Source organism: Quercus lobata, chromosome 11, assembly GCF_001633185.2.
Source record: "Quercus lobata isolate SW786 chromosome 11, ValleyOak3.0 Primary Assembly, whole genome shotgun sequence".
NCBI lineage: Eukaryota > Viridiplantae > Streptophyta > Magnoliopsida > Fagales > Fagaceae > Quercus > Quercus lobata.
The window spans coordinates 18,510,589-18,528,773 of record NC_044914.1 but is presented as its reverse complement, the minus strand read 5'-3'; the positions used below and the strand labels follow the sequence as shown (position 1 = coordinate 18,528,773).

General features: G+C 34.1%; 1 protein-coding gene across 4 annotated transcripts; it reads left to right on the top strand.

Moving 5' to 3' along the window:
• Positions 1-397: 397 nt before the first annotated feature.
• On the top strand, positions 398-16,367 carry LOC115968401 (phosphatidylinositol 4-phosphate 5-kinase 8-like). 4 transcript variants are annotated; one of them, XM_031087796.1, is made up of 10 exons: positions 398-836; positions 1,983-2,073; positions 2,258-3,340; positions 3,751-3,918; positions 5,745-5,910; positions 9,586-9,696; positions 9,790-9,977; positions 12,316-12,431; positions 14,867-15,035; positions 15,928-16,367. In XM_031087796.1, exons 2-10 carry the CDS (start codon positions 2,057-2,059, stop codon positions 16,181-16,183), a joined length of 2,274 nt encoding a protein of 757 aa, XP_030943656.1. In that variant the 5' UTR covers positions 398-836; positions 1,983-2,056; the 3' UTR covers positions 16,184-16,367. The 4 variants fall into 4 exon arrangements, with proteins under 4 accessions (XP_030943656.1, XP_030943654.1, XP_030943655.1 ...); XM_031087794.1 differs by having other exon boundaries at positions 1,913-2,073; XM_031087795.1 differs by having other exon boundaries at positions 1,897-2,073.
• Positions 16,368-18,185: the final 1,818 nt, after the last annotated feature.

Genomic DNA, 18,185 nt, shown 5'->3' with positions numbered 1-18,185 from the left:
ATCAAAGTAGTAGTAGTATTAAAAATAGTTTAATCCTCCACTTGTGGAGAATCAATGCCGTGTTATATGAGCTGTTCATTCAAAGTTGCAACTTGTAAAACACACTCACACCCACACACGATCTCATTCCCCGCCGCCTGCCCCTCCCACTACCCCTTTATGCATTTCTTGGCAGATGCTAGTTCTTCTTACATTAAATTACGTACTTCAAAAAGAACCAAACTTTTAATTAGGTACAGCTTTCAAGTTCCACCAGTTTATTTTATTCTACTCCCAACCTCGTGTGGTCCAAAGTCCACTCCATGTTTGGAAGTGGGACCCAACGTGGGTCCTAAGGAACTTTGTCTGACACGTGTCAATTGCAAATAAAGTAGAAGTAGATGTTGGGTTGGGTTGGGTTGTGTTGGAAGGCTCTTTTCCTCAAGTGAGTGTGAAAAAAACAAAAACTGACAGAAACTTCATGCAGGAGCAAACTCAACTCGTAACAAATCAAAAACCTCCAACTGTTAAAAACTAGTAGAGAGAGAGAGCGAGAGAGGTGAAGTGTCATTTCAAGCATAGAGGATCTTGAAGTGGGACATGATAGTCGGCTTCAATTTCTAAATTGTTTTATTTATTCTTTATTTTTCTGTGGGGACATAGTTGGGCTTGAAACTTTTTTTTTTTTTTAATACATAATAATAATACAATGATTTAGTGGCTGTTTAGTCTGATTCATTATCTTTAAGTGGGTTCTTTTCATCTTATTAGCTTCAAGATTAGAGCTGGCCTTTTTCTCTTCTCTTTTGAGCTTTATTTCGGGAATTGGGATTGAATAATATTCTTATCTTCCTCAGGTCAGTTTATGTTTTCTCAATTTAGACTCATTCTATTTCTATTTGATTACTTTCTTGATTGATAATCATTACCATGTACTACTACTACCTGTGAATTCATCGCTGTATTTGGGGTCACTGCAATTTCTATAACAGAAAGATTGTTTTTTTATTTATTTTTTTATTGTAAAAAATGAGAAGAAAAAAGAAGAAGCAAAGTTTATTCTAGTTATCATTTTGATTACAAGAGCTTGATATGTATATATTTGTGTGTGTTTTGGAGGTATTGAGATTGTGAATACTGAATATGGTGGAGGGGGATTTTGATTTTGGTTGAGTGAGACATAAGCTGTACTCTGTAGAATGAATGATTATAAAACTTGGGTGCTGTCAATAAATTGTCAATCATAGTTTAATTCGAGGGCTGACATTTAAGATGAAATATGATACAACTGTCGGTGGCCTGTAAATAAATACTATAAAGTATTTAATGGTTCCAATTAAATGTTGCATTATGTAGTAGGTAGAGAATTCTGGAGTGGTGGTTGATACTTGCACTAAAGGTTATAAGCTAAAAGCTAAAAATCCATTTTGCTAGAAGTTCATTCTAGGATTTGATTTTAATTGTGATTCGTGGCCATTGGTTTGTAGAAAGATTTGACTGGCTGATTAGTTTCTAGAAGTGGTAATCTTAACTAGATTCATCTGGCAGAATTGTCTGCTATTGTTTGAACTGCTGACATATGTTAAAATTCAGATAACTATCTTGAAATTTGGAAGATCTTATGATGATAATATATGTCTCTGTAGTCTGTACAGTGGCAGGTTGTCTTTAAAGCATACTTCAAAATTTAATTTGACAAAGATATAGCACACTTGAAACAGACACAAAAACTTTTTTTTCTTCTTTGGAGGTTTGTGAACCAAACCCAATTTTTTTAAAATGTAAGAAACTGATAGCACTAGAACTGGGAATCAGTGGGTTTTGCTTTGGCAACATAGATAAAAAATGGATGCTTTAATGTTTTAATTTCCATGTTGTTCTTCAATGTGCCTGTCTTGACTAATAATAAGCCAGAAGAATCTTGTTTGTTCAGCATCCCCAACTGGGTGTGGTGAAGGTGAAAGAAGAATTTTCTAATCACTGTGCTCAAATGACTTGTTTAGAGTTGAGAAAGTTATCTAAGATGAGACTTGTGAAAGCCATCCAGATCAGCTAGATCAAATACCTTTCACTGTTCATGGATGACATTGAAAGGTAATAATCATTCAGTAAATCTCCTTCTCACCATTCCTCTCTCTCTCTCTCTCCGTTTACACTTCTCTTCCCCTTTTCAAAGCAAGAATGTCTGGCTGTACATAAATGAATTCATGCTTCTTCTGTATAATTTGACTTTTCAGATTTGGTGTTTTGGTTTAAATTTACTTTAATACTTTTTCAGATTGAGTGAAAAGGCCTTTCCAAATGGAGACATCTATAGTGGTGATTTTAAGGCATTACTGCCTAATGGCAAAGGTAAATATACATGGTCAGATGGGACAATTTATGAAGGTGATTGGGAAGAAGGAAAAATGACAGGGAAAGGACAGATCATTTGGTCAAAAGGGGCAAAATATGAAGGTGATTTCTCTGGGGGTTATCTACATGGTTTTGGCACCTTTACTATTCCTGAAGGATCTTTTTACAGTGGGGCCTGGAGGATGAACGTTCAGCATGGGTTCGGAAGAAAGCAGTATTCTAATTTTGATACATATGAAGGTTCATGGAATGAAGGAGTACATGAAGGTTGTGGGAGATATTGTTGGTGTGATGGAAATACATATATTGGACATTGGAAAGCTGGGATAATGAGTGGTAGAGGGGTTATGAAATGGGTCAATGGTGATCTTTTTGACGGCCTTTGGTTAAATGGGTTTAGACATGGGTCTGGAACTTATAGGTTTGCTGATGGGGGATATTACATTGGAACTTGGAGCAGGGACCTAAAAGATGGAAAAGGAACGTTCTATCCTGCTGGAAGTAAACATCCAACCTTAAATACGTGGTCTAGGTCTCTCGGATATGATGATGGAAAAAACTTTTTGTCTCATAATTTCTCATTGAACTCAGAGGAAGGCAGGGCTCCAACACAAAGTGTTAAGTGCAGTCTTTCTGAGAAGATTTCTATTGGTGGAATTTTAAAAAATACAGGTCGAAAATCACATAACTCTTCATTGTTAGATAAAAACCAGAATCTTTGTGATCCTGCCAGGGACTTTACATGTCATGAATCTTCAGGCATGTCATCCCATACCTCTGATGAAGGTCAACATGAGGTGCACGATAATAATACTTTAGTTTATGAAAGGGAATACTTGCAAGGAATCTTAATCAAAGAGAGAGTTAGGAAATATGCGGAGTTAACATGCAAAACTAAGCAGCGTAAAACATTTAATGTGAAAAAGGCAATAAGGAGCTCATGTCTGGATATTTTCAAAGGCAATCAGAGCTATTATTTAATGCTTAACTTGCAACTTGGCATAAGGTAAATCATTTGACTCCCTCAATTAGAAAGCCAAGAGTCTGTGTTATATCTTTTAATGATTATATGTATAAGAAATTCCATTTTATCAAATGTGTTTCTTACTAGTTACTACTGAGTACATTAATTATAAATTTCAAGTCAGATTTCTTGTTAATGGTTATAAGTAAAATTTATGATTGATCATACCATATCAGTTTGCAATCTTCTGAAGCTATTTATTTTGGTTTGATTGGGCTGATAAAATTATTAATATCCTAATTGTGTGTAAATACACACACACACACACACACACACACACATATATATGTGTGTGTGTATATACATATATATGTGTATTATGTATTTATGTATGTATATTCTTCACTGTTACAATTGTTAAGTATTTAATTAAAGTATAAAGTACTACACAGGTACACTGTTGGCAAGATTACACCAGTGCCTATGCGTGAAGTGCGATATTCTGATTTTGGTGATCGAGCTAGAATAAGGATGTATTTCCCCAGAAAGGGTTCCCAGTTTACACCTCCTCACTATTCTATTGATTTCCATTGGAAAGACTATTGCCCTATGGTCTTCAGGTATCTACCAATCTTATACACAATTGTTGCTTAGCTTGTAAAAGACTAAACTAACAGGCACCATGCCATTGAATCTTTTAGAGGGCAACTTGAATATAGATCCGATTGTTTAGAGTCTGCAAACTGTGGAAACTGGAAATTATGATCTGAATTTTTTTAGTTGAGTAGTGTTTTATGACATTTACCAAGTTAACAGCAATTACAAGTGCTAATGGTGACAAAATACCATTAATAACTCTTGGGTAGATGGCTGGAGCACTAATCACAAATTGGTGAAGTGTTCAGAAGGGACCATGATGGAGAAGAAAGGGTTTCTGCTATCTGCAAATTGAACTTTCCACTTTCATAGATACTCTACTGAATAGTCCAAAAAGGCAAAGTTCCTTGCATGTCAAAGTAAACTGCAACTTGGTAGAAGATAATTCTTGAAATCATGATAAGAAGACACTTTGATTTAAAATATGATGTTGGCTGCTTTTTGAGTTATAAAACTGCACATGCTATTATGGATGTTTATTTAAATTTCAAAACCCATTATTTTGCAAATATTTCGGGGTGAATATGAATATTGATTTCCATCTTAGCAATGTTTAAAGAATAACTGAAAAATTACGCATATATTTGCTGCTCTCCATCATTGATGCTATTTGAGGTCCTTTAAATTCCATTTGTATGACAAGCACCATAAGCAGAGCTAGTTTTTTGTAAACCTTTTTGGTGCTTCGATTGTCCCCTGCCCTTCCTCTTTGGCCATATGAAATTGTTTTATATTTTATGAGCAATAAGAATAGTCTTGACTACAGATGAACGGGTTTGGGAAAAAAGTGTAGTTTGTTATGGGAAGTGATGGTGTGAAATTATTTAGTTAATATAAATGATTACGTAGCATGAGAATTTTATCATCAAGATTATTATCTTTTATGCACTAGCAGTAAATAAGGATATTGTTTGAGGAATCATTACAAAGAATTATGACTTGAAGTGTAATCCAATTAGGATATGAGAAGCATATCGGATCAAATATAAATTGCAGAGTGCTTTGTGAGATGTTTGTGAACTTCTTTAGGAGTTGGTTTGATTTTTTTAAGGTCAAAGTACTTTCTTTCTTGACAAACAGGTCGATTACAAGAAAATGTGTTGTGTTTGCGTTTTATCTGTAGGATTATGGGACATCTTTGTGAGATATGGATGTGAGTATGTGCTTATTATGTGGGATTATGGGATATCTTTGTAAGATATGGATGTGAGTATGTGCTTATTATATCTGTGCACTCCACACTTTGGGTGCTTTAGGGCCTGTTTGGTAATGATATTTAAACAATAGTTTTCAATATTTAAATACTAAAAACTGTGGGTCCAAAAAATAAAAGTTGTTTGGTAGCAATGTTTTATGTTTTATTATTGGTGTTTGAGTTACAATCTCAAATTAGGATGTTTAAAACATGTTTTTTGAAAACTCATCCATACCAGTTTTTAGTTTTTAAGTAACGTTGTTGAATGGTCTTTAAGGCTAGTTTTTATATAGTTGTATACATTAGTACCTCAGGTTTTCATATTAGGAATTTTAGATGGACATTTCTCAATTTATTTAAACACTTAAAAAAAATTCTGTTTTTGATAAATTAATATTTTGAAGATAATATGTTTTTCACTTGCTTCATTTAAGGTGTTTTTGCTTTACATTTATTGCATATGTTCTAATCATATATATAGGTGTACCCTTTCATATGCATCTTTCTGCAATTTCCTATTTTCCTTAGTGTTATAAAAAATGCAACTGTAATTTTTGGATAAATTTGCACATACTAATGGAACTACATTTTCAGGAATTTGAGGGAGATGTTCAAGTTAGATGCAGCTGAATACATGATGTCCATGTGTGGTGATGATGGTCTAAGGGAGCTTGCTTCTCCTGGGAAAAGTGGCAGTATCTTCTATCTTTCTCATGATGACAGATTTGTGATTAAGACATTAAAAAGATCAGAACTGAAGGTTTGAACACTGAAAGAGTTCCATATTACATTATATATTTCCTGTTCTGTGTTCCAGATCCCTTGCATGTGTTTAGTGGACTTAGCTATTTGCTGATTTCTATGAAGATCTTCCATTTCAATAGGAAACCTTATAAACAGATTCCATTATATTTTCTTCTGGTTCTGCAGGATGTAGTTTCAGTTTATTCATGCTCCTTTATTTTTGATCCCCCTAAATAATTGAAATATGTTTATGAGATGAAATCAAGTTGCATCCTAGTTTTGTATTAGATTAACTATATATATCCAAACCATGTATGTAATGGATCTGCTCGTCATCGAAATGGTTTTATTTGGTCTATCATTCCTCATTGCTTATTGTGGTGCCTTTGGAGGGAGCGGAATAGTAGATGTTTTGAAGATTCTGAGAGATCTATTCCTGATCTCAAGCTTCTCTTTTTTAGAACTTTAAGGGATTGGTTGTTTGCTTTGCAAAATAAATCTTTCCCTTCTTTTATTGTTTTCCTAGACTCTTGCAATTTTTGTATTTGATTTCCTTTCCCTTGTTCACTTCCGGTGCACTTGGGTGTTCTTTTTTTTTCAATATATCTTATTACTTATCAAAAAAAAAAAATGTATGCAATGGATCTGCTTAACTGTTGATGCAGGAGCAAAACCAAAATTATTTTAGAACTTATATTTTCAGATTTTTGTATTTATCTCTTAAGGAAAGTGGATAATTGTAGAATTTTATTCCGATAGGGATTAGTATACGAGTTCAGTTAGGATTACTATTCATTAGTTGCTATCTTTTATCTCTTTATTTTCTAGAAGCTCTAGCTCTGTTTAAGAGCCTGGTTTATTTGTATTTTGGAGATTAGACAATTGATTGATGAAATTCAGATTGGAGATTTTCCAATAGTTGAGTGTTGATTCCTAACACCTGTTGATACCTAATTTTGCTTGGTGTTGATTCCAAGCAACACAAGTTTATCTTTTAATTTGTCTCTTGATTGTCCTGCATTAATTTGGTATTAGAGCAAATAGTTCCACTTTTAGAGGAAAAAAAATCTGTCGTGTTTCCGATCAAACCCCCATAACCCAACCACAGTAACCCATCTGCCTGAAAATCAAGTCATGCAACAAGCCAAAACCATCACCAAAAAAACCCAGATCTTAAAAAAAGAAAAAAACAAAAAACAAAACTCATGTGCAGATCCATTTCAAAAGTGTGGTCCCAGGAACTATATTGCAGGCTGATCTGATTTATAGATTTGATTGTTTGTTTGGTATTTAAAGCCCAATCAACCTTTGAGACCAAACTGTAAATTCAGCACACATGATTTAGGCTCACGTCCTGAGACAATCAGGTACAACTCAAGTGTGCAAACTCATGTTCTTATCACAGTTTTCTGTTAGAGATTTATTATTTTAGTACACAATGGTAGCAGTCCCACCACCTATTTTTTATGGTTATCAAGATGAAGACCAATGGATTTTCAAAAATTGGATATATGAGGTGGAACAATTCTTTGCACAAGTGCATTTATCAAATGACAAACAAAAAATGTGGTATGCCAAAACAAGAGTTTCTGGTAGAGCTTTGGAGTATTGGAATCATTATGAGAACCTACACTTTTGAAGACATTGGTCTCTAATTACTTGGGAAAGAATGAAAGACTATCTTTGTATTGAATACTTCCCACCTTATTTTCACAAGAATAAAGAGTCAGTTGCACAATTTGATCATTATGGTCATTTCCAAGTCAAAGACTCACTCATGAAATATTTGTCATGCGTCAAGACTTAGGAAATCTAATGAAAACTGTTGAAGACTTGGCTACTCAAATGAAGGTTGTTCAAGACTTGGATACTCAAATGAAGGGAGATCAAGCACCACCAAACCCAATTGAAATTGTTTCAATGTTCATGCAACCAGTAGAGTCTACTATAGAGTCAAAACAGCCAGACGCTTATACTTGAAGATTTTATTTTCAATTTTTTGGATAATTGTAGAGTTTTATTCGGATAGGGATTAGATTTGAGATTAGATAGAGACTAATATTTGAGTTCAATTGGAATTAGTATTCATTAGTTGTTATCTTTTATCTCTTTATTTTCTAGAAGCTCTAGCTCTATATAATAGCCTGGTTTATTTGTATTTTAGAGATTATGTTTTGGAGATTTGAAGATTGATTGATTAATGAAATTCAGATTGGAGATTTTCCAGTAGTTGGGTGTTGACTCCTAACACCTTAGGTGCTGATGCCTAACTTTTGCTTGTTTCCATGATGCCTAAGTTTTGCTTGGTACTGATTCCAAGCGACCCCTGAGTGCTGATTCTAAGGGTTTATCTTTTAATTTTCTCGTTCTTTTTATTTTCTCTTGATTCTCCTGCATCATCTGTTTAGTAAGATTAAGGTTCACTGTAATTGGTGGTACCTGTCCTGCTATCAATAGCAGAAGTTTTAGCTATTAGCTGAAGTTTACAGGAAAATTATTTCATAGGATGGGATAAAGGAATGTGACATGAAAAAACAGAAATTTTCTTCTTTAATTTCTCATTCTTTGTCGTTCTCTTCTTAGCTGTCTAGTAAGATTATGGCTCACTGTAATTGGAGGTACCTGCCCTGCTTTCAATTGGTGAGTTTTTAGCTAGCAGCTGAAGTTTACAGGAAAATTATTACATAGGATGGAATAAAGGAATGTAACATGAAAAGACAAATTTTCTGCATTTATTTCTCATTCTATGTCATTCATTGTATTGTCTTTTGTTTAGGCATATAAATTAAAGGTTGAAATGTTGTGAGAATAATGTTCTAGGAGAGAAATGTGACAACTGTAACACACCAAGAGACCAACATAAGATAGCATAGAAGGTCAAAAACTTGATCTTGCTTATGAAAAATCACCTTGTTGAATCCTACCTCAAGACATAGAAATTCACGAAAGCTCTGTGTTTTTCCCTTTTCTTACCACAGTACCACAGTCTAGGATTCTACATACTACATAGATCATGTACATACCATCCCAAGCCAAAAAAAATTTATCTGTCTAGGTTTACTTACTCGTCTTCTTCATGATTCATAGTTACAGAATTGTTCTTAGCCATTTTAAACTGAATCCCAAAACTTGTCATGGTAACAAGTTTAGAAGCTACATTCTGGGTTTTCTGTCATCTCCTGAAGAAAAAAAACTCCTTGCAGATTGTTAACAAGAAACCAAAAGGCCTTCAATAAGGTCAACATATTTGTCTTCTTCCTTTTTCCCCAAAATTGTTTTATGCATATAAACCAATCTGCTAGAAAGAAACAAGAAAGTTGTATAGTATGGATTATGGAAGATTAGGGTTAGGTGAGAAGAAAAAGGGAGAGAAGAATGAAAGGAGAGCGGGATTGGAAAATTGGTTTAGGGCTAAAAGAATTGATTAGTTGCTTCACCTTAGCATATCTTATATTAGAGTGATATGACATGATTACAAGAATACTATTAAGCTAATATAAGAATATTTGCTATATACTTCAGATAAAGTGTATATTTGATAGCCTGGCTTTTCTTTTTTCATTGTAATATATTTTTTGTTTGGAAATGTTAGTTGAGGAATTATTCAGATTTCTTTGATGTACCACTTGTTAAGGAAGAATGTTGGGTTGTTGGCCATAAATATAGAATATTTTTTCTCTCTTTTATGCAGGTTCTGCTCAAGATGCTGCCTAAATATTATGAACATGTAAAAAAACATGAGAACACTCTCATAACAAAATTTTTTGGGCTCCACCGGATAACATTAAGAGGGGGAAGAAAGGTATCTGCCATCCTGTCATGTGGCCCTGGTTTCCTTTCTATTGTGCAAATCACTTATGATTAGTGAGGGTTTCTTTGATCATTTTGTTTTTAGGTACGCTTTGTGGTTATGGGTAATATGTTTTGCACAGAACTAAGAGTTCACCGTCGTTATGATCTGAAAGGATCATCTATAGGAAGAGTTACAAATGAAGACAAAATTGACCAGACTACCACCTTGAAAGACCTGGATCTGTTGTATGAATTTCATATGGACAAATTATTGCGAGAATACCTTCTGAGGTAAGTTCCCTTGTTTTGAATTGTGATGTAAATTGTGATTTTATAATCTATTGGTGTCCATTTCTTCGTAAGCAATGGATTTGATAGTAATGTGACACCTAAGGAAAACATGGAAAGGTTTACTTTAAGCTCAACCCCAAAATTGATTTTTTTTTGTTTGATGTAAAGAGTAAGAAGAAAATTTTATTTTTATAAAGTTTTACTTAATTTTAGAAATCAATTGTATTTTTGCTATTGGTCCATTTTTATTTTAGGTCTTATTAGTTAATTAGGTTTTTAGTATTTTATTTAATTTCCTAGAATCAAGGTTATTTTTATAATTCAATGCTTGAGATTTTTTCTAAATCAATTAGGGTTAGGACTTAGTCTTACTAGTATATAAAAGTGTGCTATTGCCTATTGTAGTTTTTACAAAGACAAGTTTGCTTGATGTATGAAATTTCAGTTGGAATTTATCAATGGCTTGGTGCTGATTCCTTGATTTATTATTATTTATTTAATTCTCATCCCCTTTTGAAAATTTGATGTACGTCAATGTTGCAGTCGTCTATTGTTGCTAGTTATGATAATTTAACTTTAGCTTGAACAGTTTCCTTTTCTTTTTTTCTCCTAAGGCTTCTTGAATGGCTAAAAAAGGAATATAATAATGCCTGGTTTAGGACTTTTTCTCTGAAATCGCATAATCAAATTACTGGACTGATAAGGTTGATCTTGGGAGCAACTTCTACAGAATACCCTAAGTGTTCATGCTCCAAACTTGCTCTTGCTCTTCCAAATCTCCCAAGCTTATTGTGATGGAGAAGTTAGTTCAAGCTCACAGTATTCTATGATTCAAAGCCTTCAGACCTTGTACAGATCAGTCATTCATCTTCATTACATGAGAAATGGAACTCATTAGCCCTCAATCTCTTGATAGAATTCCTTCGAATTCTCTGATTGCCTATTTTCATAATTGTTTAGAACAATAATAGGGAGTGATTAAAAGATTGGGAATTTTTTTTTTTTTTTAAATGCCAGCATCTTCATGGGCATATTTCCAGGCATCCATTTTACTAGTTTTTCCCACAAAACTCAATGTTTGCGTCTTAAATTATTTAATCTTATATAATGTGCCCAAGGATATTTTTGGCATTTAACATGACTTTCGGATCAATTTAATTAGTTGTCAAGTTTTCAAAGCTATCTTGTACACTAGCATCTTGAGGCTCTAAAACTCAAGTTCAATGAAGGAACTTGAGTCGACTCGAGTTCCAAGCTGATGTGGATAAATATTCCATGTGGAACTCAAGTATCTCAGACTCAAGTTCCATAGAGCGCACAGAAAGAAACAGATTGAGGAGAAGAAAAAGAAGATTAACAGATCTAGAGAAGTATACAACAACCAAGCAAAACCCACAACCCCAGTATGCACAAACCCATTTCCAAAGGCAGGAACTCCATGTGGATTTTTTCTTCCACAATAGATGGCCACCACTTGGAACTCGAGTCTTAGAGATTTGAGTAACTCGAGTTTTAGAGCCTCGAGATGCTACTTTACAAAATAGTTGTGCAAACTTGACTCCAACTGCAACCCTAGCCTAAATCAATCTCCTTGATGTATGGCAACATTAGGATACCTAGAAATCACTTTTTTTTCAATATGATTCGCATGCATGATGGTAATTTAATACTTCATGAGTTAATTTTAATTCTATGTTTGTCTCCACATTTATCAAAGAACACATAATGAGAGGAAAGTTGCACTTGTAGTTCACCTCCTGAATCTTGAGAATCCTGTTTCAATGAGCATTTAAAACGTGACGTAACTGATGTATTCTATGCTTCTGTTTTTTTGTTATAGATGTTCCAAAACATTAGATGTTGACACTTACAATAAGTTGATTATCCCTTACTGCAGATAAGCTATATAATTCTGCACTTAGATTTCAGATTGAAGTGGCTATATAGACTGCCTACATAGATGCATACATGTATATATGCAATATGTATATAACTGTGTGTTTGTGTATTTACCTACTATAACCACTTATTTTTTTTTTTTTTTTTTTTTTTTTTTTTTTTTTTTCCTTTTGAGATTTTTCATATAATCCTGCAATTGTACAGGGTGTATTACTTCTGGTATTGTGTCTAGCTGCTAGTAACCCAACTTCTTAAGTGTGCAAGAAGATATACTAAGTATGCATCTAAAAAAATTACAAAATAACTGTATTATACTTGTCATTGACTGTATAAATTACGTGTCTTTTTTTCTTTTTGTTTTTTCAAAAACTTTTGGGGTGTATTGGTCTATAAATCCACCTTCTAATTATCAGTAAAATTATTTTTTCCTTTTCTGCAGACAAATTCATCTGGACTGCGAGTTCTTAGAATCTCAACAGATAATTGATTATAGCCTTCTGTTGGGGGTACACCTTAGAGCTCCTGAGCAGAAGACTCTCTTAGAAACTGATGACGGTAGATATTTATTTCTGTTATGAACATCTGTTAATGTGAACTTGTATTTGTTTTCCTTATGCTCTTGATTAGAAAATGAATCCCAAGATAATGTTAAAATGGGTCACTGATATTCTATGTTGCATTTATAAAACTTCATTTCTTTTCAATTAAGTTTAAGCTATTCCCATTAAAAATAAATAAAATTTAAGAGCTATTAAATTTGAGGAGCACTTAATTGTACTACTCTACAGAATGACATGAAATGATTTTAGTACACATGATCATGTGTTATGAAAGATTAGATTAAAAAAAGATAATAGGAGGCACTGACTCACCATCCTCTTACCATTATTGGAGTTTCATCTTATTTGTAACATCCTTAGGCTATACTATACTTTTCAAGCAAATATTTAGAGTAAACCATGTATCTCATGCACAGCATATCTATTAGAATAATGGTTAAAAGATATATTTGCCCTTCCTTAATGGTTTAAGCTTTTGGGAGTTAGGACTAGTGTTAGCTTATCATGGTATCAAAACACGTTGTCTTGAGTTCGAACTCTATCTCTTTTCTACCTTCTACTTAAAAAGTTAAATGACCCACATGTTGGGCTAGAAATCTTGGTCCACACATGAGAGGAAGTATTAGAATAATGTTTAAATGATTAAGTTCACCATTTCCTAACATCTTAAGTTTTTGGGACAAATGGTAGTTTATAAACATGAATATTTGAAAATCTTATATCATTGAAGATCACCTTAAAATAAAAGTGACAAGCCCAATATTTGTAATTGTTTTCAGCACCCCGTTAAGAACACATAAAATTGAATTCTTATTCCAAAATTTGAAGTTACAAGTTGACTGAGGCCACATTGTCCTACCAAGGCTAAATTTAATGATGCATGATTCTTAAAATTTCAGCACAAGGTTAGTTTTCTTGATGATCTTGAAGGATTTTTGGAATGCTTAGGTTTGAAAAAGATTGAATTTTGATGGAATCTGATGGTTGTTTGGTATTTATATGGTGAGAAGAAGAAAGATGAACCTAGGAAATTACACCTACACTTCCCAAGTAATCACATCTTTGAAGCTTTAAGTTCTGTTGGAATTTATCCAATTTGTCTATGCATGTGGCTTTCTACCTTTTTTTCCTTTTTTGGTGGGCAGGAGAGAAACACTATTTTCGTTACCTTCTAGATGTACACACTAACCTAGTAATTCTACTATCCTATTAAGAAAAGGAATTAATTCCTTGAACCAAATAGGAAAAGAAAATAATATTTGACCAATTACATAAAGTAAATGAAATAAAATAAATGCTAGAAATAGTTTATCAGGCCCAATTGGTAGCAGGATTCATCGCTAAGATCACTAGTTGGTCCTTTTCTTCTTGTCGTTGTCCATAGGTATGCATAATTGGAGGCCTATACACATACTAACATATGTACATATCTGTATATAAACAGTCTTAATTTACTTGAGTCATGCATCTAAACCAAATGGATTATTATTGGGTATTGAAGACAGTGACCTTTGGGTCAAACAGCACCTATAAACACCCCCCTTCCCCCCCCCCCCCCCCCCCCCCCCCACCCCCTTCTCTCTCAAGAATGGGGTGATGACTGAGATCATGGGCTCAAGTCCATGGAGTGACTAACTCACCTGGTAAAAAATTTCTATTGAAATTGTATCAATGGCTGCCTATGTTCTTGTATTTAGATTATGAAATTTGATCCATCAAGAGGCTTCACAATTTGTAACAACTAGAAGAAATTTGTGTATGTATATTTTGCCGATAAATTATCAATTGTTCCAAAAGTTTAAACTATTAGTAAATGATGAATTTAGTCATTTAACCATAATTTTAACGATTCCCCTTGTGAGTGGGCCCAAACTACCCCTTAATGAGTGAGGCCGAATACGTGAGAATTTTAACATTTAAATGGGAGGTAGAGTGGAGACAGGAATCGAACTCAGGACCTCCTAGTTTGATACCACAATAAATTACTAATTTTTCCAAAAGCTTAAACTATTAGGATAATGAATTTAATCATTTAACCATAATTCTAACTTTTACAAACTGTTATTTATATTGATTTTATTCTACTGTGCACCCTTGCAACTTCAGCATTTGAAATTATCATATTTTTTTAATTAAAAGAATGAGTTGGTATATTGTTTAATCCGGTGAAATATCACGAAAGAGATTAAAAGTGAGAAATGATGTATGATAAGATCAACTGGGATAATAATTTTTATCATCAATGATTTGGAATAGTTAGTTTACTCTTGCACATAAAATGGAGTTGTGTGTGGACTTGTTTGCATGTGTTTGAGGACACTGTATCTTCTCTGAACTTTCTTTAGTACTTCCTACCTTCTGTTTGCTCCCTAAAACTTTTAGGTATCCCTGAGTGGCTTTCGCATTTTTAGCTCATGTTCTCTTCCACAGATGCAATTTCACAAGGAGAACTCATGATTCCTCCCACACGCCTGGTACTGGTAAACCATGAACCCAACATTCTCAGCAAAACACCAGGTCCGCACAGCAGAGGAAATGTGTTGAGAGCATACTCTTTAGGTGACAAGGAAGTTGATCTTTTACTGCCTGGTACTGGAAGGTAGATCCTATCATTTTTCATTTCTCTTGCTAACGTACTGCAGTTTTTCTCCTATAGTAATTAGACATTCAATCCCTTCCCGAATTTTTCTCTTTATGTTCATGGAATGACAGCCCTCATGAATTTAAAATCTCCTGCACTGACTATTCAACAATTTTTACATCGTTAAGAACATATTAGTATCTGAGTGATATTGGAGATTATTAATGCAATAGAACTGTTTAGTGTCTCAGTTTTATATTTGTTGCCCACCACCCCCCCCCCCCCCAAAAAAAAAAGTTCTCTTTCTTGTTCCCTAATTTCTTTTTAATTACTTACTCAAGCTATGAATTTATGGATACCCCAAAATGTGAAAATTTTGGCATCTTAACTGCCCTTTGGTATGGATCCAAGCTGGATTTAAAAATAAATTTAAAAAAAAAAAATCCAAGCTGGAGTTGTTTTAATGCTTTTGATTGGTATAGATGAAATTGTGAAATAGATAAAAAATTTATAGTCCCACCTGCTTGTTTCCTTGAATTCAAAACTCAAATCATTTTCCCAATTTCCTAGTTTTTTGAGTTCACCCTTCTTTCTCCAGGTTAATAGTCTTTAATTACATTGTACTAATTCTGTCAAACCTTATGTTTCAATGCCGTTGAATTGCATCCAACTTGAACAGCAATGCCACATCCAACTTGAACAACAACGACTGGCATTGCTGTTTCGACCCTAAAAAATTGTAGCATTGCTCCAATGGGTGCTGCTATGGAACTATTCATACATGTGTTTATTTCTGTGCCGTCATTCCTTATCTTGCCACTCTCGACTCGCTAATATGTCTATGATCTATTAAGATAGGGCTGCTAGCTCAGCAGTATATAGTTAACTGCTAATTGCAAATTTTACTCAGGTTTCGCGTGCAGTTGGGAGTTAACATGCCAGCTCAGGCCCACCCCAAGCCCGATTCCAAAGTTGAACCTTTTGAGGTTTATGATGTTGTCCTGTTCATGGGCATAATTGATATATTGCAGGAATACAACGTGAAAAAGAAACTTGAGCATGCATGCAAATCATTGCGATATGACCCCCTTAAAATATCAGTTGTTGAACCCAAGCTGTATGCTAAACGTTTTAACGATTTCTTGAAGACAGTTTTCCCAGACTAGCCATGAAGGAGACCTTCATGTTATTTTCCTTTTTGTTATTGTTAATTTTTCTTGCTTATCATCATTGTTTTATAGGAAAAGCTTTGTTTCTTTTCATGCTAACATGTAATTCTTTTTACAGTCATTCGTTGTAAAGTAAATAATCTCAAATAATAAATGCTTTCATTTTACTGTTGGTAATGTACAGCACAGAGAAAAGCTGATCTCGATTCTTCTTTTATCAAAGATATATTGAATTAAATTTGATGTACTGGATTAATAAGGACAGAGCTCTTTGTTGAACTTTTTGTTGAACCAATGCAAGGTGGTTTCTACTAAGTGGCTCAGAATCTGGAATTTATGGTGTTATCTCTGCTTTTTATTTCTATCTTCCTATTTGTGTAATGGTTTTTGAGTTTTCAAGGATTTTCGAATAAGCACTCGTCAAGAACTTGGGGCTTAATCACAATTTTACTTCCTGGAATATTGTTGATTTGATTTGAATAGCACGTCAGGCCAGGTCTGACTATCATGAATTTCCAGCATATTTTTGGACGAGTGAGGGATTTTCTGATTTACCTCTTGAAAAAGAGCATTAAAACTAGGTATAGCAATTTTGTCCGCCCTGCCTTGACCTGCCCCTTCCCTCTTCGTCCTGCGTAGGATATTCCCGCCCTGCATAGGTGGTGGGGCAGAGATGGGGCAAGATTTTAGCCCTCGTCCTGAGTCGGGACAAAGATGGGTTTAGACATTTTAACCCTGTCCCACATTAATAAGGGTTATAATTGCAAATTTTTCATATCTTAAATCCATACTATTTAAACAAACAAATCAATACTAGCTTTTTTAAATGCATAAATATTAAGATTTTTGTTTTTGTTGTAATATTATCTTGTTAAACACTTGGATAATATTATTCAGTTTTTGCTAAAAATTAGTTTGATTTGATAGGAATCATGGAATAAAATCATCCTTTGCCTGGTCCTCCATCAGTTGAAGGTCTACGCCTTCAGTTTCAAATAAAATAAGACAACTCCATGATTTTGTGAGGTCCTCCATCATACCTGAAAGGAAAAAGAAAAGAAAAGAAAGAAACTGTATCCCAGTAACCCCCAAAAAAATAAAATAAATAAATAACCCACAAAGCCTAGAGGTAAACTTGTTACCTCAAGGCACAAAAGCGCCTTCAAAGAAGGGACGGCTATTCTACAACCTAGGAGAAGATGGAGAACCAACTTTCGCTAGTGAAGAGCATCTTGATATTTTCAAATTTAAAATATCCCTTTTTAGGATATGACAGGAAATAACGTCATCAATATCTTAATACAACCTATGGCGTCCGCTCCTAATGATAGCTCTTTATCATTAGACCAAGACACCAATCAGTTTTTGGTGTAGGCGAGTATTGAACCCCAGATCTCTTATACAACCATCAGAGACTTTACCAGTTGAGCTAACTGGAACCCACACTTGGTCCTCCATCAGTTGAAGGTCTACGCCTTCAATTTCAAATAAAGTAAGACAACTCCATGATGTTGTGAGGTCCTCCATCATACCTGAAAGGAAGAAGAAAAGAAAAGAAAGAAACTGTATCCTAGTAACCCAAAAAAAATAAATAAATAAATAACCCACAAAGCCTAGAGGTAAACTTGTTACCTCAAGGTACAAAAGCGCCTTCAAAGAAGGGACAGCTGTTCTACAACCTAGGAGATGATGGAGAACCAACTTTCGCTAGCGAAGAGCATCTTGATATTTTCAAATTTAAAATATCCCTTTTTAGGATATGACAGGAAATAACGTCATCAATATCTTAATACAAAATATTTGATGTAGCGCTTGGTAGCATATGTAAGCACACCCCGTTATGAACACTTGGAATATCTCTCGGTTCTTGAGGTGAGCACGTGAAACTGAGTTTGATAAAAATACACCTAACCGCAAAAACTGAATTTAGTGTGTTTTTTATAGTTGTGGGACAAATTAACATGAAGTGGAATTTTACTAAGCGGGAGGATGGGGTAAA